This window comes from Amia ocellicauda, chromosome 9 (assembly GCF_036373705.1).
Source record: "Amia ocellicauda isolate fAmiCal2 chromosome 9, fAmiCal2.hap1, whole genome shotgun sequence".
Taxonomy (NCBI): domain Eukaryota; kingdom Metazoa; phylum Chordata; class Actinopteri; order Amiiformes; family Amiidae; genus Amia; species Amia ocellicauda.
Genome location: NC_089858.1, coordinates 24800124 through 24822070, shown reverse-complemented (window position 1 = coordinate 24822070; position 21947 = coordinate 24800124). Strand labels below are relative to the sequence as shown.

Below are 21947 nucleotides of genomic sequence, written 5' to 3'. Positions count from 1 at the left end.
ATGTATCTGCGTTTTCCAGATCAACGTGCTGTTGTTACTCAAGTAATAAAAGACTAAGCATACACAGGTAAACAGATTCCAAAAGAATTTATTATTGCTGTATTTCTTTCATTCGTTACATTTTTTTTATCTTATCCATAAGAAAAAAAGCCAGTGGTAGATATAGTGACAAATAAAAGTATACATGCCAAAATTAAAATGATTATGATCAAAATGCAGTATTTTTGTCTTAGTATAAAATATAACAGGAAAACAATGCTGGTCTTAAGACTGTGATATTGTATATTTAACTGAGAATTTTACACTGTACATTTTTTTATATCCATACTGTTCAAAGAGGATATAATAATAATAATTCAGTTCAATTATAAAATTGTCAAATTAGCGAAGGCCAGAATGCACGGTTTTCTTGTACAATTCAAGATAATATATACATACTTACCACTTAGACTTTAAAACAATCATTTTCTCAAGTAATGAAATGAAAGGAATCATAAAACATAGGAATTTCTTTTATCGGGTTTTGTAAAATATATTTTATCCCTTTTCATAAAGAAAACAAATATATCAAATAATAAATATATACGTAATACACAAACTTTGAGATCAAATAGTAAGTACATATTCTATACATCTATATAAAAAAATTAACCACGAATTTATCTAAATATCTGCTTCCATGATTAACCAAAATTGCAGAAATGTCTTCACTCCTTGTACATACCAATGCATTTTCACTTTTTCCAGAGGTTTGTGGTAGAAAAATAGAACATTACATAAGAGGTTTCACAGCACAATAAATTAAACAAGCAGATTCACAGTGGTTCTCCATTAGGAACTCATCAGCCCTTTGACAGAGACTGCACACTCCTCCCAGTATCATTCCTTCCTTCATCAGGTCAGTTTATTTTAGACTTTGTACTTCTGTTTTCCATTTTCATTTAGTATGCAGATATGCTGTAAAAAGAGAATTAAATACAATGTTTCAATAAAATTAGTCATATAATCTAACCTCCGTAACAGTCATTGTACACCTCGACTTACATCAGAAGGATTGTATTTTCAAATATATATTAAAATAAATCATGATATCAATATAAAACCTTTTTGGAAACTATATGGCAACATATTACAGGTTTCACACACACACACACATCAGGCAAAACACATTAGTTTATCAAGGACTTAAAGGGCTTCAAATAAACCCAAACTCAGATTTGGGCTACTGGCATAATTCAATCATTTCCAGAGTTTTTTTTTTTCTTTCAGTCAATTTTAAATGAACATAAACATTTTAACCATAGAGTTGACCATTGTTTTATTTAAAATCAAATTAATTCAATGCTGTAGAAATAAATACTTACACTAAGATCTCTGAAATATTCATTGTAGTCAAGAGCATATCCTACGAGGAATATATCAGGAATTTCAAATCCTATATCTGGAGATTTAAGAGAGAGCAAGCAAGAATGCAGAAGATAAATGTAAATCATAAAATCATGTCCTAAAAGTCCTAAAATATCCAGAACTAGATACTAAGGTATTCAGACGTGTTATATGTTGTACTAGGGTGAAATCTTTGCAGGGCTTTAATTTATGTACTTTAAGAATATGATGAATATCTGTCATCCTGTGAGGATTTTTTAAGGGTTTATCTAAGTCCAACTTAAAAGCATTGCAGAACATCAGACAAAATATGTTAATAGTAGGATATTAGCAAGTTTTAAGAGGACACTTTATTAAACAGCTAATCTTTTAAGCACTCTTATCATGACTGTAGAACGTTATTCCCAACCCCACCCCCACAGTCGTAAACCAATCCTGTTGCATTGGATTATTATCAATCATGAAAAATAATATTTTACTGAGATACAGATCCATTTCCTGCATTAAAAGTTAGGAGAATATTAATAAAATACTCACAGTCTGGCCTGTATCCTGAGCTTCTGGATGTTCGTTTTACAAGAAGGCTGCAGGACAATACATATATGCACAATTAAGTTTTACATTAATATCCAATGGTTAACATTTCTCTTTACAATAATTGCCAAAACATATAATGCTACTAATAAAAAACATCACAGAACTGCAAAAGCAATTCCCTTTTGTATCCATTCAATATCTAGCATAGCTTCAAGACTTCAAAAAAGAAATGTAAAGTGTAACAGAATGAGGACATGTGTACTCTGTTAAGCCAAAGCTTACCTTACTACTTTGACCATCTTTGGGTTGTATCCGCTAAGAAGAGAGAGTAGTGTCTGCATTGTTCTGCCTGTCTCCACAATGTCCTAAAGAAGAAAACAAACATATTAATGACTTGGTGCCTAATGAAATTAAAATGCTGACTACACTTGTGCTTCAAATACTATAACTGGTGAAATTGTCAAACAAATGCAATTGACAAGAACAACAACGAGCATCACAAGTCATTGTGCATGAACAAGATATTGTCACACATCAACACGCATAATGAGTTACACATGTTAAATGAAGGAGCATGGCAATACAGGTTTTCACAAATTAATGCATTTATTTTCCTTAATGCACTGTTAACAACACAGTAACATACATTAATAAGTAATTGATTAGCATTTTCTGAACCCTAACTCTTAGTATAAAAAACATCTAGTAATTTAGCTCTTACAAAAATAGTGAGAAGTATACTTACCTCAACTATTAAAACATTCTGTCAAGAAAATACAAGAAATCAGTATGTTAAGATCCATCATAAGGCATGTATGAATGAGAAGATAAATCAGTCATGGAATAAAAAATGAAATAAATATTGTTCCTCGTTATGTTTAAGCACTTCAGTGTAGAGCTGACAAACTCAAGTTGTTCTATCTACACTACACAATTTCATTTCATGCAGGAAAGCAATATCAGGGCATCTGCCAAGAAATAAATATGATTATTAAAATATTGTATTTAAATTCCCAATGTAACTTAAGGACTTGGCTAAGGTACACATTTTCACAGTTCCTTCAGAACTTTAGCATTTATTTTAAGTGACCTTGTGAATCTTTACATGTGTCTTTTGGTAAGCATCAGTATTCAACATCTCATGCCCGAAATTCAGGGCTGCTTAAACCTGGGGCTCAATTCAGGTTCAATAAGAAAATAAGTACTTGTAGAAACATTATCTTAAAGACCTGGTTTGAGTATTAACTGCATATGTGCAATTTTCATACAAATTAAAAATATGTTAAAAAAACTTACTTTTCCACTCAATGAAGATAGTTCATCCCCTCCAATAACTTTGACACAGTGAGTAGACTCATCATTCTAAGGGGAGGTGGGGAACACCATTTCACTTTAATTATACTTTACATTTTTATTTTCACTTGAAGAATCACATTTTGTGAACAATATTATTTTTAATCCCTCTGTAATTGTATTATGTGATTAATATACCTTCATAGATATGTTCATCAATCAAGAACCCAGGTAGAAATATTGCTTAGTTTATCTATGAAAGGCTGCTGAAGCACAGACATTATTTGTGTATAGGGATTTGCATTCAGATTACACAACAACCAAAGCAGCTGCAGACAAAGTATACAACATATTGTCCCAGTACTACTGTAATTCAATGTTTTGTTTTTTTCTAAAAATATAGTAGTCACTTGAACATCAAGATCTGCTGTCTTATCCCTCATAACAACTAAAGATTTTTCATCAGAGTTTCAATATACACAAAAGTGATCTGGTATTTAGTTTAATTGTTGTTCTGGTTTGTCTGTTTCCACTCTCTAGTTTAATACAAACCAACTTTTGTTTATTTTCAAAACAAGATATGTGGGTATATACAGTATGTGTAATTAACATATCAAAACACATAGAAATAGTATCAGTGATGGATCAGAAAATAACAGGTAAACAAAGCATAAGAAAAAATTGATGAGTCACTCACACAGTAGCTTTTAAGTCTAATGAAATCCACAGTCAGGGGGACAGATTTGTCGCTGTTTCGGTTAAGTGCCTTGATGTAATCTAGCAGGTCTGCAAAGAATTTATAACCACCTTTCAGTACACACAGAGCCACAATATGATGTCCTCCCATGTCTTTAATTATATTTCGGGCCAAGCGCTCTGTCCTACAGAAGGAAACACAAACAGTATGAGGGGCATACACAACCTAGCCAGCATTTTAAATTATTATAATCCCATTTTGTGCAGGTGTTTTTGCATTGATTGACAATAAAAAATAACAATTGGATTATTAAAACATTTGCATGCTCAGCAGCAATGTATCAAATGCACACTATAAGGACACAACGTAAACTCAAACTAAGAGCATAATTTTTACCACAATCGGCAGTTTGGCAATTTCAGCTGCATATATACTAATCTAATAATGGTAAATTCAAATTAAATTAAAAGTGTTAAATTAAATTAATTCATTTTTTTGTAACCCATATTCACACTCAACTATTGACTAGCCTATATATTATCATTAATTCCTTTGTCGTATATGGTTTCCCATTTGTTGCAATTTTACTAGAACAATCTGGGTAGAATAGCATGCCTTGCTCAAGGGTACATTTTATTTAGCATTTCAGCTGATGTTTGAACCTACTATTCAGAGTTCTAATAAGTGCTCTACACTTATTTTCCCAGTTTGAAAATGCAAGTGTGAAAAATCTTTAATTCTACTCTCTTGGACATGTGGGTATTCATTTTCTTAAATGTATTTATTACCGTTCTGAATAAAAGACTTTGTTATGTGAACAACATTGAAACTACACAAGCACAGTTCATAGCTGAATGTTTCTGTAGCTTTAGCCCCAAGCAGGAGCTCCAAATAGTGTATGAGCAAGTCAAGCCTTCATCTTTCCACATGCAGCCTGTGAGTCAGTCTTTATCCATAACTAGTTTCCACACATTTCCCTCATTTTAGTCACCTGATATGAGACATAATCAATGCCATTATTTTACACATTCAACGGCAATGCTGTTACAGGAATTAATAGATTTAAGGCTCCAGTATCTGGATCTATTCCACTTGAATAAACTGCCTGCTATGGTTTATCATCATCATGAGATGCAGAACATCTATGACAACAATTAATAATTTAAACTTGCATTTGCAAAGAGAGATGAGAAAGATAAAGATTATTTTCTACACATGGACATCTTACCTGTCCATGATAAGACCATGGGGAATCATGACTTTGTCTAAATCCTCTTCATAGTGTTTAGGGATACAGAACAGGTCCAAGTCGTGGCCCTTTTCATTGTCAGGAATCTGCAATAATAATGAGTTTAATAATGCTCTTTAGTAAAAATATGTAGGTTTTAACCTTGCGGTTGAGGTCGTAAGGAACTAGTGGAAGGAAGTGGAAGTGCAAAGAAAACAAAACAAACAAAATAAATGACTAATGCAAATCAACAGATATACATAATAAAATAAAAGGGCAAAAGTTGTCTTTAATCACTACAGTATACTATTATGCTAACACTATGAAACTATTAGCACACAGACAATTTCCAAAATAATATTTTCTAACTAATAAGGGAATTTAAACAATGAATACAACAAATATTTGAACCAAATGATAGATTTGTTATAGGTTATAAGTGTTATAGTATTTCCTTTCGCAGCTACTCTAAATGATGTGGTTGTTGTTAATGTCGAGCACATTAACCTGGAGTTGTTTTTTTTCCTTCTAAACAATTAATTAAGTTCAAAGATGAAACTACAGGTAGGATGTATTATTTATAGTAGTAAGCAATAGTGTTTCCTTGGCCACAGTGAAGCAGCTGCATGTCTGCTGCAGGAGACTAGTCGACAATAATAAAGATAACGTCATTGGTGCACATGCTCTATATTTAAATTCAAAAGTGCATTTAAGCCTCAATCGACGTAGTTTGAGGTGCATACTCTCTTACAATTAAAACCATCCATCACAACAGCATGTACACATCCATCTGATCATCCAAATTAGAAAGCACAATTTGCAACGTGGGGTTTAAATGCAATATATTCAAAGCTCGGCGTTTGTAAGGGATGTTATTTTTAGCCACACCCGTCTCCAACCCGAGTTTTTAAAAAATACATCGTATGCGGTAACAATGTGCCAGACTAAACTACTGATTTTATAAATCGCCGCCGGTGCTCTGCGTCACATTTGATTCATTACATTGATTTTAAAATGAAGAACCAAACACGACCACGCAAAACTGCCCTTGCATTTCCCTGGTCGCTGACCTGCAGTGAACATTGCATCCGCAGCGATGTCCTTACCTGCAGAAAAGCAGCCATACTTTCGCACCTCGCTCTTTGCAGTTTCGCACAGATTACACTGTTTCAAGTATCATGCCCATATGCAAAACAGAAAGAGAAAAAAGTCAACAGCGACTGCTCCTCTGCGAGAGCTGTAACACTGACTGCTGCTTGTGATTTTAAACCCCTACGTCACAATCCATTTTACCTAATAATCTGATTTACCCGCTACAGCCCGGGCTTTAGCTCTGTGGCTGTGTAGCTAGGGCGGTGCACTGCTGTTATTATCACTTGCTTTCCGAAAATATTAATATTGACATGTTTGGATTGTGTGTTCATGTATCCTTCAGCGATTTACCAACAACTTAAATTATTTAAACACCCTGTAATCAAAATTGTACGAATTAACCAATAAACCCTACAATGATACACTAAACGTTATTTTAACGTTTGTTTTTAAATTAAAACTGTAATTGGTTAGCTAGCCTACTATTTTTGTTGTTTTGCTCTGTATAATTTCAATATATTTTTTCTTTGAATGCATACATTAGAATAACATGATACTCAAGTATCTTAATGTATCACATAGTAATACAATAATTCAGTTCCTTATACTAGTTCCTTTAGTAAAGTACATTTTAAATGGGGGAAATTATGTATATACAAACCCTTGTCTTCATATGCTTTGAAAACTTAAAGCATATGTTTCACAATGTTGAAAAAAAGTTACTTACTGCTGCTGTTATGTAAACCTCCCACTGAATAATATAGTACACAATACAGTCCAATGTATATGATAAATCTATAAAGGCAGCTTCCACTCATTTAATTCATTGTCTTCAGCACAAGTATTTGTGAACACATAAAGGCAAGGTGTTAGTTACAGAATGGAAATCCATCGTCATGTAATGTGTTTGAGCTGTGACGGCATTATGGAAATGCTTTGGTATTCCTATTTCACAGGTTGCTAAGTAAAATGCATTCAGCCATGTACCGTGCATGTACAACTCTGAACCTGACACCAGGTGTGTTAATTGTATTTATTCTTCTGGAACAAATTGAAGACTCTGGTTCAAATTCTCCATGATTAAATAATTCCCTAAAGAACAATCACTCATTTTACAATTTTACATTCCTTGCATTATCAGACTAACCACCAAATGGCAGCAATATCTCACACTAAAAATATTTTTCAAAGAAGTTCCAGTTAGTAAATTCTTTGGCAGCCCTTTAGATTCCCCAGTTCAAGTGTATTTTATTTTTTTCATTTATTAATACTAATCTGAACTCTTACTGTAAACCTGCTTTGCAGAAACCTGTTCAGAGATCTCTTAATCTGAAACAGCCCACACAGGCTGCAACTGCTGTACTTTTATGTGCACAAAATGCAAGACAAAAAAACAGATGCTTTACTTGAATTTATTGCATCAGGCTTATGGGTTATTCCACAGACATAAACCATATATTACATTAAGGCAATCTGCTCTTCCAGAGCATAGGTAGACAAAATGATACTAAGCTGTGGACTGAAAAGATGGACAGTTTACACATATAGGCCACCCAACAGCTTACTTGAAAATATACATTAGCACGATCACCAGTCAGCAGCAATTCAGGGAGTAGGAGTTTTTCTTCTGTTGAGTCATACTTTTCCCCCCTGCTCTTTATAACACTGACACTGCCCAGGATTGACAAAGGAAAGTCTGTATGCTATGTGCGCCGTGGGATGAAGAAGCCATGCATGTCAATGTGCAGATCTGCAGTCACACAGGCCCGCGCCACCTCCTTAAATGATCTGGCATCCAGCACAAGCAAGAAGGAGGATTTCTCTGGATAGGGGCGGACCACCACAGTCAAAACAACCCCTGCAATTAAAAAGCAAACATTCACGCTTACGCTGTAAGGAACACACTCATATCACACAAAGGGTACAGAATGAAAAGAATCATTAGGATCGCCTGATAAACTAACTTGAATCTGTGAGCTTCCACAACAGTCCTTCACTGTGGCAAACACTCTTCTGCACCATATACCATGAAGGTACAAATGCTTCTCACAATACGGTTTCCGAACCATTGTTCTCAGTGTATTTCTACGTGACCTCCATATAACTGAATTTCTTCCCGCAGTGCAGATCCTATCAAGTTTCCCAAACTGTGATTTATGCACATCAGGAAGTTCACTGTGACCACTGGTTGCCATGTTTCTCGAAGGCACTTTGTACTGTAACAAACCAGCTAGCACTACAAGGGAATAAGAGGCCGCTCACCATCATCCTCTTCCACTGCATTGGGCGCTGGAATAAACACTGGCTCAGATGGCCAGCAATCGTCTTCGCCCCAGTACAGCTGCTGCTTAGTCTCAATGTCCAGTTTCATAATCTGTCCAGAGATTGAAAAAGCCAATGAGCAGGCAGAATCACATTGCCCTAGGCAGCATTAACTACCATATCTTTATAATTACCACTATTTGAGCGATGACTTAACTTATGGTGACTCACATTCAGTGTCTTTATAAACCAACAACAAGTGTACAAAGCGCAAGAGAGAACAGTGTAAGAGTATGAAACAAAACATACAAAAAAAATGTTTCAACAGGAGCTGCATGGGCTCTGAAGTTCGATAGTGGGCAGTGCAGTGTAGGGCCATGTTTAATAATTGCAAAGCACGGAAGTTGATCATAGAGTTGGTGTGCGTTACAGTATTGGGGAGCACAGCATGAATTCTAACAAGAACCATTTTTACCTTCAAAGGCACTGGAGATTGCTCCACACATGTTACATAGACATATCTGTGCTTCTTGCCATTAAAGTTATAGTTAATCCTTGGCAACTCGGCTCCTGTCAGGTGAAAATCAATAAGTCAGTCATGGGAAACCTCTTTCAACAATGGAGATAATTAAACTCTGTGTGGATGCACAAAAACGTACAACTGTTCAGGACAGCTTGTACTCGTACTTATAGCAGATCAATGAGAAGGTCATTCACCTTTAAACAATGTTTCGGGGAAACAGAACAATTTGCCCTCTTTCTCCTTCAAAGCAGTTGCTGATGTAGATTTCAACTTGACCAAGTCATTCCCAATCTCAGCTTCCTGTAAGAACAGCAAACAAACAAGGTTATCTAGTCTCTGTATGTGACATATATTCCATGCACGGTTCACAAGGGTTAAACTCTGGAAAGAGACTACAGGAATAGTCCAACAGTTTGCAAGTGGTAAGTCAAAGGAGATAGTCAATACCTTGTCAGACTGAAGTGGTAGGACAAATCTCTCATAGTTTGGTTTAGATGTGAGTTTCCCCTTAGCCTCTCCACTGCTGGAGTTCGGTTGCAGACTAGCCAGGTAGAACATCTCATACAGGCTGTTATCCTTATAGGCGATGACATCAACCACTAAGTGGCCATCATCTTCATACGCATTGACATGGTGGTAGACGACCAGTGCATTTGTGAAGAACTTTGTTGACACTGGCTTACAGGTCTTTCGATCAATCAGGTGAATCTGTGTCTGAATAAGACAACAATAACAATAAAAATAAGACAGCATAAGAGAAATGCCATCCTTACGTAAATGGATTGGATTATCAAATAAATAAAAACTGGGGGGGATGATGACATATAGGTCTGCTGTTCAAACCTATATGACATGACCTGGAAAAGAGACACTGTAAATCAAAACAAGCGGAAACATCTTAGGAAGCTTTCAGTAGTGGATCGATAAAGGCTGCTGTTGAATATACACCGATCAGCCATTACATTATGACCACTGACAGGTGAAGTGAATAACACTGATAATCTCGTTATCATGACACCTGTCAGTGGGTGGGATATATTAGGCAGCAAGCGAACATTTTGTCCGCTGCCAATGGGCACGTGAGCATCAGAACTGGACCACGGAGCAATGGAAGAAGGTGGCCTGTTCTGATGAATCACGAGTTCAGGTTGTTGACTTGGCCTCCAAATTCCCCAGATCTCAATCCAATCGAGCATCTGTGGGATGTGCTGGACAAACAAGTCCGATCCATGGAGGCCCCACCTCACAACTTACAGGACTTAAAGGATCTGCTGCTAACGTCTTGGTGCCAGATACCACAGCACACCTTCAGAGGTCTAGTGGAGTCCATGCCTTGACGGGTCAGGGCTGTTTTGGCGGCAAAAGGGGGACCTACACAATATTAGGCAGGTAGTCATAATGTTATGGCTGATCGGTGTATATAATAACCTCAAATTATTGATTGAATAATGAATGGGAAGCATTGAATGGGAAGAGTCATCTGCAGAAATGTGCCACACAAAACTTCAAAAATGATGTAGTTGCACACAAACTCCTTTCTGTCACTCTCTAGATGCGTGCACACACAGCCTGCCAATTTTGAAATTGGGATCTTACATTATCTTCTGGCTGGAAGTTGAGACAGCTGGCCCAGTTGACTCCTCTCATGTACGCGGTTGCCATCTTGAGGATGTCCAGTTTGAGAGGCTGCTCCAAGAAAATGATGTAATTGTCAGTGATCCCAAAGCTGTGGTAGTAGCTGGGGCTGAGGAGGGAGCGGCACGGCACAGAGCATATCACCTCCAAGCTCTTCAGCACAGGCTTCTTCTTGTCACTGTCTTAGGAGAAGATTAAAAACAAAGAGCTGAGTTCTACCAGCATTCCAAAAGCAACACAGAAAATGGAACTATGGAATAACAAGATGCATTTATCAAGATTGCTCTTTAAGGTGTGGCATGGCCTGGAGATGAGATCTTCAGTCCACTGTTGTATACTGTTCTCAGTGCAACACGAAAATAGCTTTCCTAAAGAAGCACTTATGATGGAAACAGATTCTAGTGCCAATCCTTACATGCAGACCACAAACAAGCATATAATATAATTAACACATATTTTTATACTATACCAAAGTAACACTAAATTCATGTCTCTTTCATTGAGCACTGATTGTACAAATTGTCTTTGATATATAGTAATATATAAGTAATATAATATAAAGTAAAGTAATATATAAAGAAACATAGAGAATATGTTGCCCATGAAACTTGCTGTAATCAGTTTTTTTATTTTGTGGGGGTCAAAAACAAAAATGCATTTCTACAAAGCACAAAAAGTTTGAAGATATCAACAAAGAAACTGTGAGTAGCAATGATGCTAGCTTGTATCTTTCCTCTTGTGCAAGCTTGTGCAACCTTCAAAAGCAAATGATTAAAAAAATAATCCATGAATGTTGTTTTCTCATAGACTATGTTTTCTCTGAGCAAACAACATGATCCTCTCTAGGTCAGGTCAAGTATGTTTCTGTTTCAACTGAAGTGTCATTGGGGTCCTTTACCTTCTTCAGCTGGTGGTACCCTGAAGATTGTATATCTGGTCTTTCCCTTTTCTGCTATAGTAGTCCCCATGTTGTAGGTACTTCCATCTTTATCGTAGTGTGGGTGTGAGGTGACCAGATTTACAGCAATGTATTTCAGATAGTCAACCTAAAACAAGAATGTAAAATGTAGAATATCACTTAATTACCTTTAAAAATAATTACTTCAGGCCCACTATTTTAAGTAAGATTTTAAAAAGATTTAAAAAAATATATACCACACTGTAAAATTGCATCTCATATCAAAGAAAGGTTAGATCTGTGACTGCAGTTTAGAATAATTGTGTTGAGAGATGATCTAATTACCTTGTCTTGTGTTTCAAGGGTTTCCGGGTCAATTTTCCTGATGTAGTTGGTTTCTGAAGTGGCATAAAAATCATCTCCATATTTAATAATGTTGTTTCCACAATTGTCTGTGAAATCTGGAACAGTATGGGAGAGAAATTTGATTGCTCTGGAATTGAAATGAAAAACAAAAACAATGTATTCAACTGCAACATTTAAATGAAAAATACAATATTTTTATGGATGCTTAAATCTCAACCTTATGAAAGCGACTGTCCCTTATAACAGTGGTTCCCAACCCTGCTCCTGGAGGACCCCCGACCCTGCTGTTTTTTGTTCCAAGCAAGCTCTCAATTAGTTCATTTAACCTTAATTGAAGTAATAATATGTTAAGATTTGACTTTTTAAATTGTGTAATAAAAGAGTTGGTTCTTTAAGAAGTTATTCATACAATTCTATACTCAACTTAAAACCCCTACTGTTTAAAATAATTAAACAGCTCTGAATTAGGAATTTTTTAGTTCAATTAAGGGTTCAATTCATTCATAAACCAGCAGGGTAGGGGGTCCTCCAGGGCTAGGGTTGGGAACCACTGCCTTATAGGAACAAATGTAAAATTTTGGATTTGATCAAATGTAATTTATTGTTGTACAAAGCTCTTGAATTTTAGAACAGAAGATTCTCTTTGCTTGAAAGATTAATGAAAAGAAAAATACTTAAAATAAAAAGGTGGGGGAAATACTGATTACTCACTTAGAGATTAAACTGTTTGATGGATCTGGGTAGGCCATAGTTCCCATTTCTGACACCACTATTCTTTTGGCCTCCATGTTACTTTTATAGGTATCTCCACGGAGATATCTACTCCTGAAGAAAACATCTCCTGCAGAAGAAAAACATATTTACTTTGTTATATACTGGTATCACAGACTACCCCAGGTTTTTACATATGTGCCATGTGGCCTCACAACCCCAAAGCTGGAATCCAATACAGGCACTCCCCGGGTCACGGATGACTCAACGAAAGGAAATCTGACATAAAACAGGTCTCAGTAAATAAATACAACTATTTTCTAATACACTATTTTGCTTTACATTTTATTTATTATGTAAAGTATAGTTCATTTGGCAGGTAATAGTATTGGATATGATAGGAAACTTTAGGCGCTTTTACAGAGATAATGGATTGTTACAGATGTCATGAGCTAGGTATTTTGTTTTTAAATAACACAAGCACTGTAACTGACAATACAAAACGTGACTGACACGTACTGCCAGCCCGTTACACGCTTCATGGCAAGGGCCCAGATCTACCAACACGATCAGGGCAGGTCACAAATCAGCGGGATAAGGAGAAACTTGCTGAAAACATCCCACATCCATTTCTCCTTCCCAGGAACGAAAGTACGGTGGCCCTGAAGTGCAACTGCTGAAAAAATAAAACAGCTGCTGAAAAAATAAAGCAGCTGCTGCAGCATTTTCAGAAGCAATTACAGAAAGGGATGGACATTGTGAATATATTTGACTGACACCATTGGACAGCAAGCAAGTCAGGTGGGCCGAGCGGCTTCTCAGAAGAGCCGACAGTCTGAGAAACGAGCGCGAAGCGTTATATTAATATCGCTGTGATATTGTCCTGCTCTCTGTCCACTGTGATGACATATTAATATCGCTGTGATATTGTCCTGCTCTCTGTCCACTGTGACATATTAATATCGCTGTGATATTGTCCTTCTCTCTGTCCACTGTGATGACATATTAATATCGCTGTGATATTGTCCTGCTCTCTGTCCACTGTGATGACATATTAATATCGCTGTGATATTGTCCTGCTCTCTGTCCACTGTGACATATTAATATCGCTGTGATATTGTCCTGCTCTCTGTCCACTGTGACATATTAATATCGCTGTGATATTGTCCTGCTCTCTGTCCACTGTGACATATTAAGAGTTATAGGGCTGTCCTAACATGTATTAGAATTAATGAAAGCTTAGGTAGGAGACAGAATGGGGTTAAAAGTAGCTAGATTTACTAAATTAACAACTGTACTTCATTATTACAAGGCAGTGTGACAGTGCTTTATTTTAATTATTATTCTTAAGCGCTAACAGAAAACATCCGTTAACAATTCCATCAGAAGGAGCCGTTTACTGATTTAATAGACAAGAGCAGGAGCTAAATTGGGAAATGCAAAATTAGAGAGACTGCTTTAACAAACATGAATAACTCCAAAACACTAAGAAACAATAGTAAACAACACATTAATATCAGATAGTATTTGTATTTTAGGGCGGCGCGGTGGCGCTGGTCCGGGTCTCGGCTCGGTGTCTGTCTGCGCGGTTTCCCGGGTCTCCCGCTTCTTCCCACCGTCCGCCAGGTTGATCGGCAGAGCGAAACTTCCCGGCAATGGGCTGCGCCCGTCCTGGGGTGTTCCTGTGTTCCTGTGTTTCTGTGTTACTGTATTTCTGTGTTCCTGTGTTCCTGTGTTCCTGTATTCCTGTATTTCTGTGTTCCTGTATTCCTGTGTTCCTGTATTCCTGTGTTTCTGTGTTCCTGTATTCCTGTATTTCTGTGTTCCTGTCTTTCTGTGTTCCTGTATTCCTGTGTTCCTGTGTTCCTGTATTCCTGTATTTCTGTATTCCTGTGTTCCTGTCTTTCTGTGTTCCTGTATTCCTGTGTTCCTGTGTTCCTGTATTCCTGTATTTCTGTGTTCCTGTATTCCTGTGTTCCTGTCTTTCTGTGTTCCTGTGTTCCTGTCTTTCTGTATTTCTGTGTTCCTGTGTTCCTGTCTTTCTGTATTTCTGTGTTCCTGTGTTCCTGTGTTCCTGTATTCCTGTATTTCTGTGTTCCTGTGTTCCTGTATTCCTGTGTTCCTGTGTTCCTGTATTCCTGTATTTCTGTGTTCCTGTATTCCTGTATTCCTGTATTTCTGTGTTCCTGTGTTCCTGTGTTCCTGTGTTCCTGTATTCCTGTGTTCCTGTGTTCCTGTCTTTCTGTATTTCTGTGTTCCTGTGTTCCTGTCTTTCTGTATTTCTGTGTTCCTGTGTTCCTGTATTCCTGCAGATCCGCCATGGGCGACCCTGACCAGGATGAGCGGCTTCCAAAATGGATGGATTTTTATTTAATTAAGGACTTTTGCATTGTCTCTATAACTTATCTTAATTCTACATGTGTTTTATACTGAATGTACTTTTCTGCTTTAAAACCATGTTCTGTCTGTAGTGTTCTGTACAAAACCTGTTGGGAACCTTAACCTTTGTTGGATTGTCTACTTCAAATAAACCATTTACAAATGTGCCTGCACAATATATATTATAAAGCAAACTATATATATATATATATATATATTAACCCATTTACACAGAAAAGTACATTTAATTGATATAAACATCAACATCTTTTATTATTATTATTATTATTATTATTATTATTATTATTATTATTATTATTAATGAGTGTTATTCTATCTTTTGGAATTGCTCTCAAATTAGCCTGCCCCACTTATGCGTGACCAGACATTGTAATTTACATTGGATCAGGACTACTTTACTTTTTAAACGTAAAATCTTTCAAATACAGTTAACAGAAAATAAAGCTTCTATAGTAAATTAATAACTCTAACAGAAAATCCTCCACAATATCAACCCTGGGATCCAAAAAGGTTTTATTACAACCTTCACTTCTTAGAGTTTACATATAGGCTGAGTACTGTAATTGTATATGGAAATATACATGTTTAGTTAAATTAGTGATTCCATAAGCTTTCATTAATTCTAATACATGTTAGGACAGCCCTATAACTCTTAATATGTCACAGTGGACAGAGAGCAGGACAATATCGCAGCGATATTAATATGTCATGACAGTGGACAGAGAGCAGGACAATATCGCAGCGATATTAATGTCATCACAGTGGACAGAGAGCAGGACAATATCGCAGCGATATTAATACGACGCTTCGCGCTCATTTCTCAGACTCTGTCCAATGACGTCAGTCAAATATATTCACAATGTCCCTCCCTTTCCGTAATTGCTTCTGAAAATGCTGCAGCAGCTGCTTTATTTTTTCAGCACCTCCAAATCTCACAGCCCCTGCTTTATTTTTTCAGCAGTTGCACTTCAGGGCCACCGTACTGAAAGAGACCACCTAGTTGCACTTTAAAATATATTATAGCAGAGATGTTATAGTATTCTACTAATCAAAAGAAGTGCAGCAACCATTAACACAAGAGTGCTGTCTATTGCATGCACTGTGAACTGTTTTCATTTGCTCCAATAATGTTGGCGATGTAGGGTGTGGATGTAACTTTCTCACCGTCTTTAATGGTGAAGCTGTGCAGCAGTGCCATTCCGTCAAACCAGTGGTTGTAGGAGGTCTCTCCCACAGAGAACATGCCGGGCCCATTGCGCACCAGCGTGCCCTGCAGCCAGTCTGGGAGAGTGCCTGCCAGCACACCACAGAGAAGATGATTATTACACGATTAACTAAAGGTATGCATATTACAGCAGTGCAGTGAAGTGCCATCGCTTTGATTTCACATATTCTTAAGAAGTAAAATGGACACATGTCATTGTTGACCCACGCAACGTCAAGGATGCGTCACATGATATAAACGTCAAGCGATGTCGTACACAGGCAGCTGGGTTTAGCTATACAGGGCTGGTGTCAAGCTGTCCGAACAAGTGCTACCCCTCATCATCACCCTGACATTTTTACACATCGATACAAATCCATATTGAGACGTAGTGCACAAGCGATCAATGTGTTAGTAGGTGAAAAACAAAAGAAAAGTTGTCTAACTGAATTCGAGAGCATGCTGAAGTTCATGCACCAGTACAAACGCACACAAAGAAAGTCGCAAAATCTACACGCCAGAGAGTCGAAGTCAAATTGAAAAAACAAACAAACAAACAAACAAAATACGCTGCAGACATTTTTATATATTGTTTCATTATTATTAATTTTCCATTCGACTTCGGTCGCTGTCAACGTCATAAACAAATAATGATGCAGCTGACGTTCTGCCCCGATCTGGGAGAAACAGAAACTTCCACCTTGTATAGAAAAGCAACTTAGTCGATTGAAAAGTAATATGCATGGAAATCAAACCCTACAGCTGTAATTAAAACTATACAATGGTGTCTGCTTAACCAACGACAATTCATTATATAGTCATTTTCGCCCTACCTTTAATTTCCGCTTTTATAGGATCGGGGTTTTCTGTTTTGTTCCTGCTGTAATCGTACTGCATTTTTCTTTTGGAGTGGTATAACTACTTTGATGTTTCTTTAAAAAAAAAACAAAGAAATACTAGCTTCATGTGTTTTTCACTTCCAGCCTTTATGATCTCCACTAGACAGACTTCAACTCTTCTCTCTCCCCTCCCTATGCTTTATACAGTGCGTGACGACTGGTATAGTGGGCTGTACAAAATGTTATCAGAACAAAACAAGGGCTTGACTGACATAAATGTTAGTGATGTAGACAAACATACACTATTATGATCATTAATGATACAAATCTTAATACATGCATACGTTTTCCTGTTGTTTATTGCAGACACGTATTGGTTGGTTCTCATAAGAATGAAATATTAATATATTAATATTAGAGTGGGGGTTGATGTGTATTGCACTTAGGATAACCTTTGAACATCTTGAGGCAGAGATAGATTAGATAACAGGGAAGATGTACAAGGATTATGTCCAATGTTCCTCCAGCTGATTTCCTCCTTAGATACGGCGCACTGGTGATGGTACCATAGGTCTAGGTTGTCTCCACTGAAATTGCCCTATTTTTCCCTCTGACTTTTGAAATCAACCAGCCAGCCACTATATAGACATCTACATGCTGTGACAGCTTTTTGTATTCTCCATTTGCTTTAATTTAATTGTAAATTGTATAATTAAACATACCAGCACAAACCAATGTGAAATGGTTCCACACCACCAGGACTAAATGTTTGTTACTTACTGAAGGCCCTAGTTAACATGTTATTGTACTTTAACAATATTGGCTTAGTAATGATTAATCTGGTTTTCTGGATTTATCATGACAAACATATATTCATATTCACCGAGAAAAAATAAATAAAGCAACCAACTTTAATGTTTATCACAATTCCATGGCAAATATTCAAAATAAAGATGTTTTTTCCCACTGTTAATTAAGCACATCCCCTTTAACCCCAATTAATTTTATTTACTTTCTTTCAAAATGCTGGTGTTTATAGTGTAGCATTACTAATCCAATTAGAATCCTAATACCATGGTTTAATACCATAATACCAGCACAGCTACATCTTCTTCATACTGTTATATTCACTAGTGCTCTCTAAGTAAGCTGCTGGAGATGTATTTATAATCAGTAATCATTTTGATTCTTCACTTAAAGTCAATCGTCCTTCAGACCTCCTAGCCAGAACTCGTGTTACAAAGCAATTGTTTTGGTGAGCACGTGCTATGGTTCCCAGTTTTTTGGAGGAACTAGTTATATTGTGATATGATGCAATCACAAAAGTATGAAAAATGATGAATTGGTACATTAAAAATAGCAAAGCAATACAACTTGCTTAGGACAAGTACATTAGTTGCAGATCAAGGACATTATATCTGCTTAAGTGCTACAAGTGATAAACTGGGTCAAGTTGACCTTTCTCAAAACAGAAAGAAGATTATCTATTTCTTTTAGAATTTATATATGAATACCTAAAGAAAGATTCATATATGTGAGCATCTTATTCATTCCTAGCTGTTTCTGGGGATATTATTAAAGTGAGATATTGTTTAATTGTTTAGAGCAGATTTATATTCAGTTTTCAATCTTTCATTATGTGTTATGAAAGATTATTTGTTATCTACTTCCAACCTTTGGAATATGTCTTGATTTTCTTACAAACTGTTTTGTTATTGAGCAATTAAGCATTAGGACCATATGAGACCACAGTGTTGACTTAAAAATGCTCAACATTTTACAGTATTAACACACTGCCTAAAATGTATTAGACTAAGTCCTTTACATCAAATAAGTATACTTTATCTATATCCTGTGCATAAGTAAGTGACTTGCCAAAGAAGTAGGTAAGCTTGGTAACTAGCATGTAGTAAATTATTCTAAATTTTATTTAGCAAGTGACAAGACAAAATATTAGAGTATGTGTAACCAAATTAATGAACCAATTAAATTAAAAATTAAAAACTTTTATATAAAGAGCACACACATACTCACACTAAATGTATAAGTAACAGGCTAGTAGGACAAAAGCAGGCCCCAACAATGTAGGGGCCCTAATCTGAATGCTGTGTAACTGGGGGAAAAAAAGTAAAAACGAATTGAAACAATAAGCAGCTTTCTTGCAAAAATGTGCCAGCCTTTATCTGGGCAGCTACATCCCTGAGAAAACGTCTGCCGGAAGTTAAATGTTGTAAATGACATACACCAGGTTATTTTGTATAGGACCAGGAAGTTTTAAAGTGGATAAAAGCGTTGTATGGTGAGCTGGTGATAAATATGGGGTGCCAAATGTAAAATAGCGCACACTTTTTTCGAGTGTCTTTATTCACACATTTAACATAAATCTAGTGTTTTTTTCTACATTTAGTGAATACTTAAGCCGTTTTGTACACATTTATAAAGATTTCATTTTTTAAAATAAATACTTAAATAAATGCATAATCTCTGAGTCACAAAATAAATATATAGCTTTTAAATGTATAAATGTTAAATATAAATGTAAGTGTTAAATATAAATGTTAAATGAAAAATATAAAATATAAATATAAAGAGACCTGCTCTCAAAAATCACAAATAGCCAGGCCAGTTACAACCAACAGAAATATTAGGATCACTAGGGTGTAAGTGGCATTTCCAGTGGCCTTTACACTGGCATCATGACTTCACGTCCAATCCAATCATGTCACATGTATCAGCTTCAACTGTACATTTTAGTATATGCTATAAGCTAAATTACCCCCTCATTCTAACAGTAGTCTGTGGTAGTCTCCATAGTCTCCTATAGGGAGGAATGTGACACTCTGACAGGCTGAAAGAACTGCCATCTGAAACCAAGCAAGTCCAAGTCAGTTGTTTCACACTTCCCTGTTTTGTTATTAAATAATTTAATTTCAATATTATTTTTAAGTGACATGAACATACACAACCCAAATCTCAAAGCACCTGCAGGACACAGTTTACACAGTTGACAATGGCTTACATCAACCACCAGGGGGAGTTGCAGTCCCCCAGTCTCCACAAAGCGGTATGCCAGCTCTTATTGTGGGCACACAACAACGCCCTCTCCATTCAGACAGTCCATCTACCAGGAATCTCCAACCTGGCAGCAGATTTACTGTCTCGGGGAGGTTCAGACAGTTTGGCAAGGTGCCTGCATGTCGTGCAGCACATTTTGGGAACTGTTCCAGAGGGCGGAAGTGCACCTATTTGCTTTAAGAGAGACAATATATTGCCCCAGATGGTTTTCATTTTGCAGGGACAGAGTGCTGGAGAGGATCAGGACAGATAAAGCCAGAGTACAGTGTGTGCAGGATCAAGTGTTTGTTTGTTAGGGTGCCTGTTCCAAAGGACAAGCCCTGTCTAAACAGAGACTGGCACACTGGGTGGCTGATACTGTGAAAGTTGCTTATGAGACTTCTGTGATTTCCCTGCCAGGTGATGTCCCACTTTGCTCAGGGACAAGCAACTTCTTGGGCTGTCTTTCATGGTGCATCACTGGAGGACCTTTGTCAGGTGGCTACATGGACAGGCCAACAGACTTTTGTAAGGTTCTACTGGTTAAATGTTACAAACCGAAACGGAACTTCTTCGAGCTCTCAGGCGTTGCAGACTGCTGCCCAGCCACCACTGTGAGCCCCTAATGTTACGCCATGGACCAGACTATTCCAGACACCGGACTGCACGATGGCTTTGGTATAGCCTTCCCATTCAGTAATGGTTGTTATTCTGACATGAAATGTAAGGTTAGGTTATTGTCATAACCCTGATTCCCTGAAAGAAGAATAACAACCATTACCCTTCAGGATCATGTGCCCGGCGACCTCCACGGGACGGAAAATGGCGGCTATCTATTGCAAGGAGACCTCCCTTGAGAGAGAGGTAGGCAGGATCCCCTCCTTGCAACAGGGGCCTGATTGGCAGCTTTGGTACAAGTGTTCAGTTATAGGCAGGTCAGAAGGCTCTTCCTGTTTGGCAATGGTAATTCTTCTTTCAGGGAACCAGGGTTATGACAATAACTTCACATGTCTAGCATAGCACAATATGTATGAACTGACTTGAGATGGGGAAAGGTGGGGGAAACTTTGGACTGCTACGCCATTGATTGATATGTAGCTGGAGTATAAAGTTTACATACAACCTTTTAAAGTGATAGATAATTGGTGATTAATAACTATTACTAAATTACTCACTGAATAAAATATTTTTAACGTAAGGGTGTTAAACCTTCCAATGTTATTGGAAAGTTATTCCAAAGTTATATGTATTAATACAATATACTACCTTAAACATGAATTTCCTTACTGGTACATCTGCTCTCCTCACCTTCCCCAGCACCAAGAACATTATCCAATTAACCTTCCTCAGCACCATGTGCACATGCACCATCAGCTCTCTACTCCCATTGGACAAACACTCATATCCCTGGCCCCTGCTTCCCTCTGCTCTGTATTTAAACCCTGTTACTTATATTCAATGCTAAGTCTTGTTATTTTCTTTACTGTGGCTGTGGTGTGAGCGCCTGTTTAGTTTTCTGGATTGCCATTTACTGTCTTGTATGCCCGATTGACTGACCTTCTTGCCTTGCCTTGCCTTTATTGCACTTTGCCAGTCCCCAAACCAGGCCTGTTTTGACCAAGTCTCTTCCTGCACCTCATCCTCTACTACCCTGGCTCTCTGTGTATACAAGTCTGACACTTACTTTTCTTGACCACATACCTGGATATCACTTCCTAGGGTCCCCACACAGCTGAAGGTCAGGTCTGTATGTCTACATTTTTATAAATGCACAAAATAAATACAAATCCTCTTTAATTATTGATGTCGGTTTGTGAAAGAG

The 21947-nt window shown here is 37.1% G+C and overlaps 2 protein-coding genes across 3 annotated transcripts; both read right to left on the bottom strand.

The window, feature by feature from the left end:
- Positions 1–73: 73 nt before the first annotated feature.
- On the bottom strand, positions 74–6473 carry hprt1l (hypoxanthine phosphoribosyltransferase 1, like). Of its 2 annotated transcripts, none has more exons than XM_066713813.1 (9): positions 6212–6473; positions 5142–5248; positions 3914–4097; positions 3220–3285; positions 2669–2686; positions 2206–2288; positions 1924–1970; positions 1365–1441; positions 74–957 (listed from the first exon to the last, which is right to left on the bottom strand). In XM_066713813.1, the coding sequence occupies exons 1-9, from the start codon at positions 6263–6265 to the stop codon at positions 910–912; spliced, it is 684 nt and encodes a 227-aa protein (XP_066569910.1). In that variant the 5' UTR covers positions 6266–6473; the 3' UTR covers positions 74–909. The 2 variants fall into 2 exon arrangements, with proteins under 2 accessions (XP_066569910.1, XP_066569911.1); XM_066713814.1 differs by having other exon boundaries at positions 6248–6463.
- Positions 6474–7629: 1156 nt separating this feature from the next.
- Positions 7630–17269, bottom strand: bco1 (beta-carotene oxygenase 1). Its single transcript, XM_066713812.1, has 11 exons — positions 17066–17269; positions 16193–16321; positions 12629–12758; positions 11897–12044; positions 11552–11699; positions 10615–10835; positions 9466–9732; positions 9213–9318; positions 8971–9065; positions 8496–8607; positions 7630–8091 (listed from the first exon to the last, which is right to left on the bottom strand). The coding sequence occupies exons 1-11, from the start codon at positions 17127–17129 to the stop codon at positions 7937–7939; spliced, it is 1575 nt and encodes a 524-aa protein (XP_066569909.1). The 5' UTR covers positions 17130–17269; the 3' UTR covers positions 7630–7936.
- Between the last annotated feature and the right edge of the window lie 4678 nt (positions 17270–21947).

Bases quoted from the DNA above. Each gene is read 5' to 3' on its own strand.
- bco1 (XM_066713812.1), bottom strand. From the start codon at position 17,129: ATGCAGTACGATTACAGCAGGAACAAAACAGAAAACCCCGATCCTATA. The intron at 12,045-12,628 runs GTGAGTAATCAG...TTTCAATTCCAG, and splicing joins TCAAACAGTTTAATCTCTAA to AGCAATCAAATTTCTCTCCC. The intron at 8,608-8,970 runs GTAAAAATGGTT...ATCTCTGGACAG, and splicing joins AATCTCCAGTGCCTTTGAAG to ATTATGAAACTGGACATTGA.
- hprt1l (XM_066713813.1), bottom strand. From the start codon at position 6,265: ATGGCTGCTTTTCTGCAGGTAAGGACATCGCTGCGGATGCAATGTTCA. The intron at 4,098-5,141 runs GTAAGATGTCCA...TTCCTTCTGTAG, and splicing joins CATGGTCTTATCATGGACAG to GACAGAGCGCTTGGCCCGAA. The intron at 3,286-3,913 runs GTGAGTGACTCA...ACCTCCCCTTAG, and splicing joins TTAGACTTAAAAGCTACTGT to AATGATGAGTCTACTCACTG.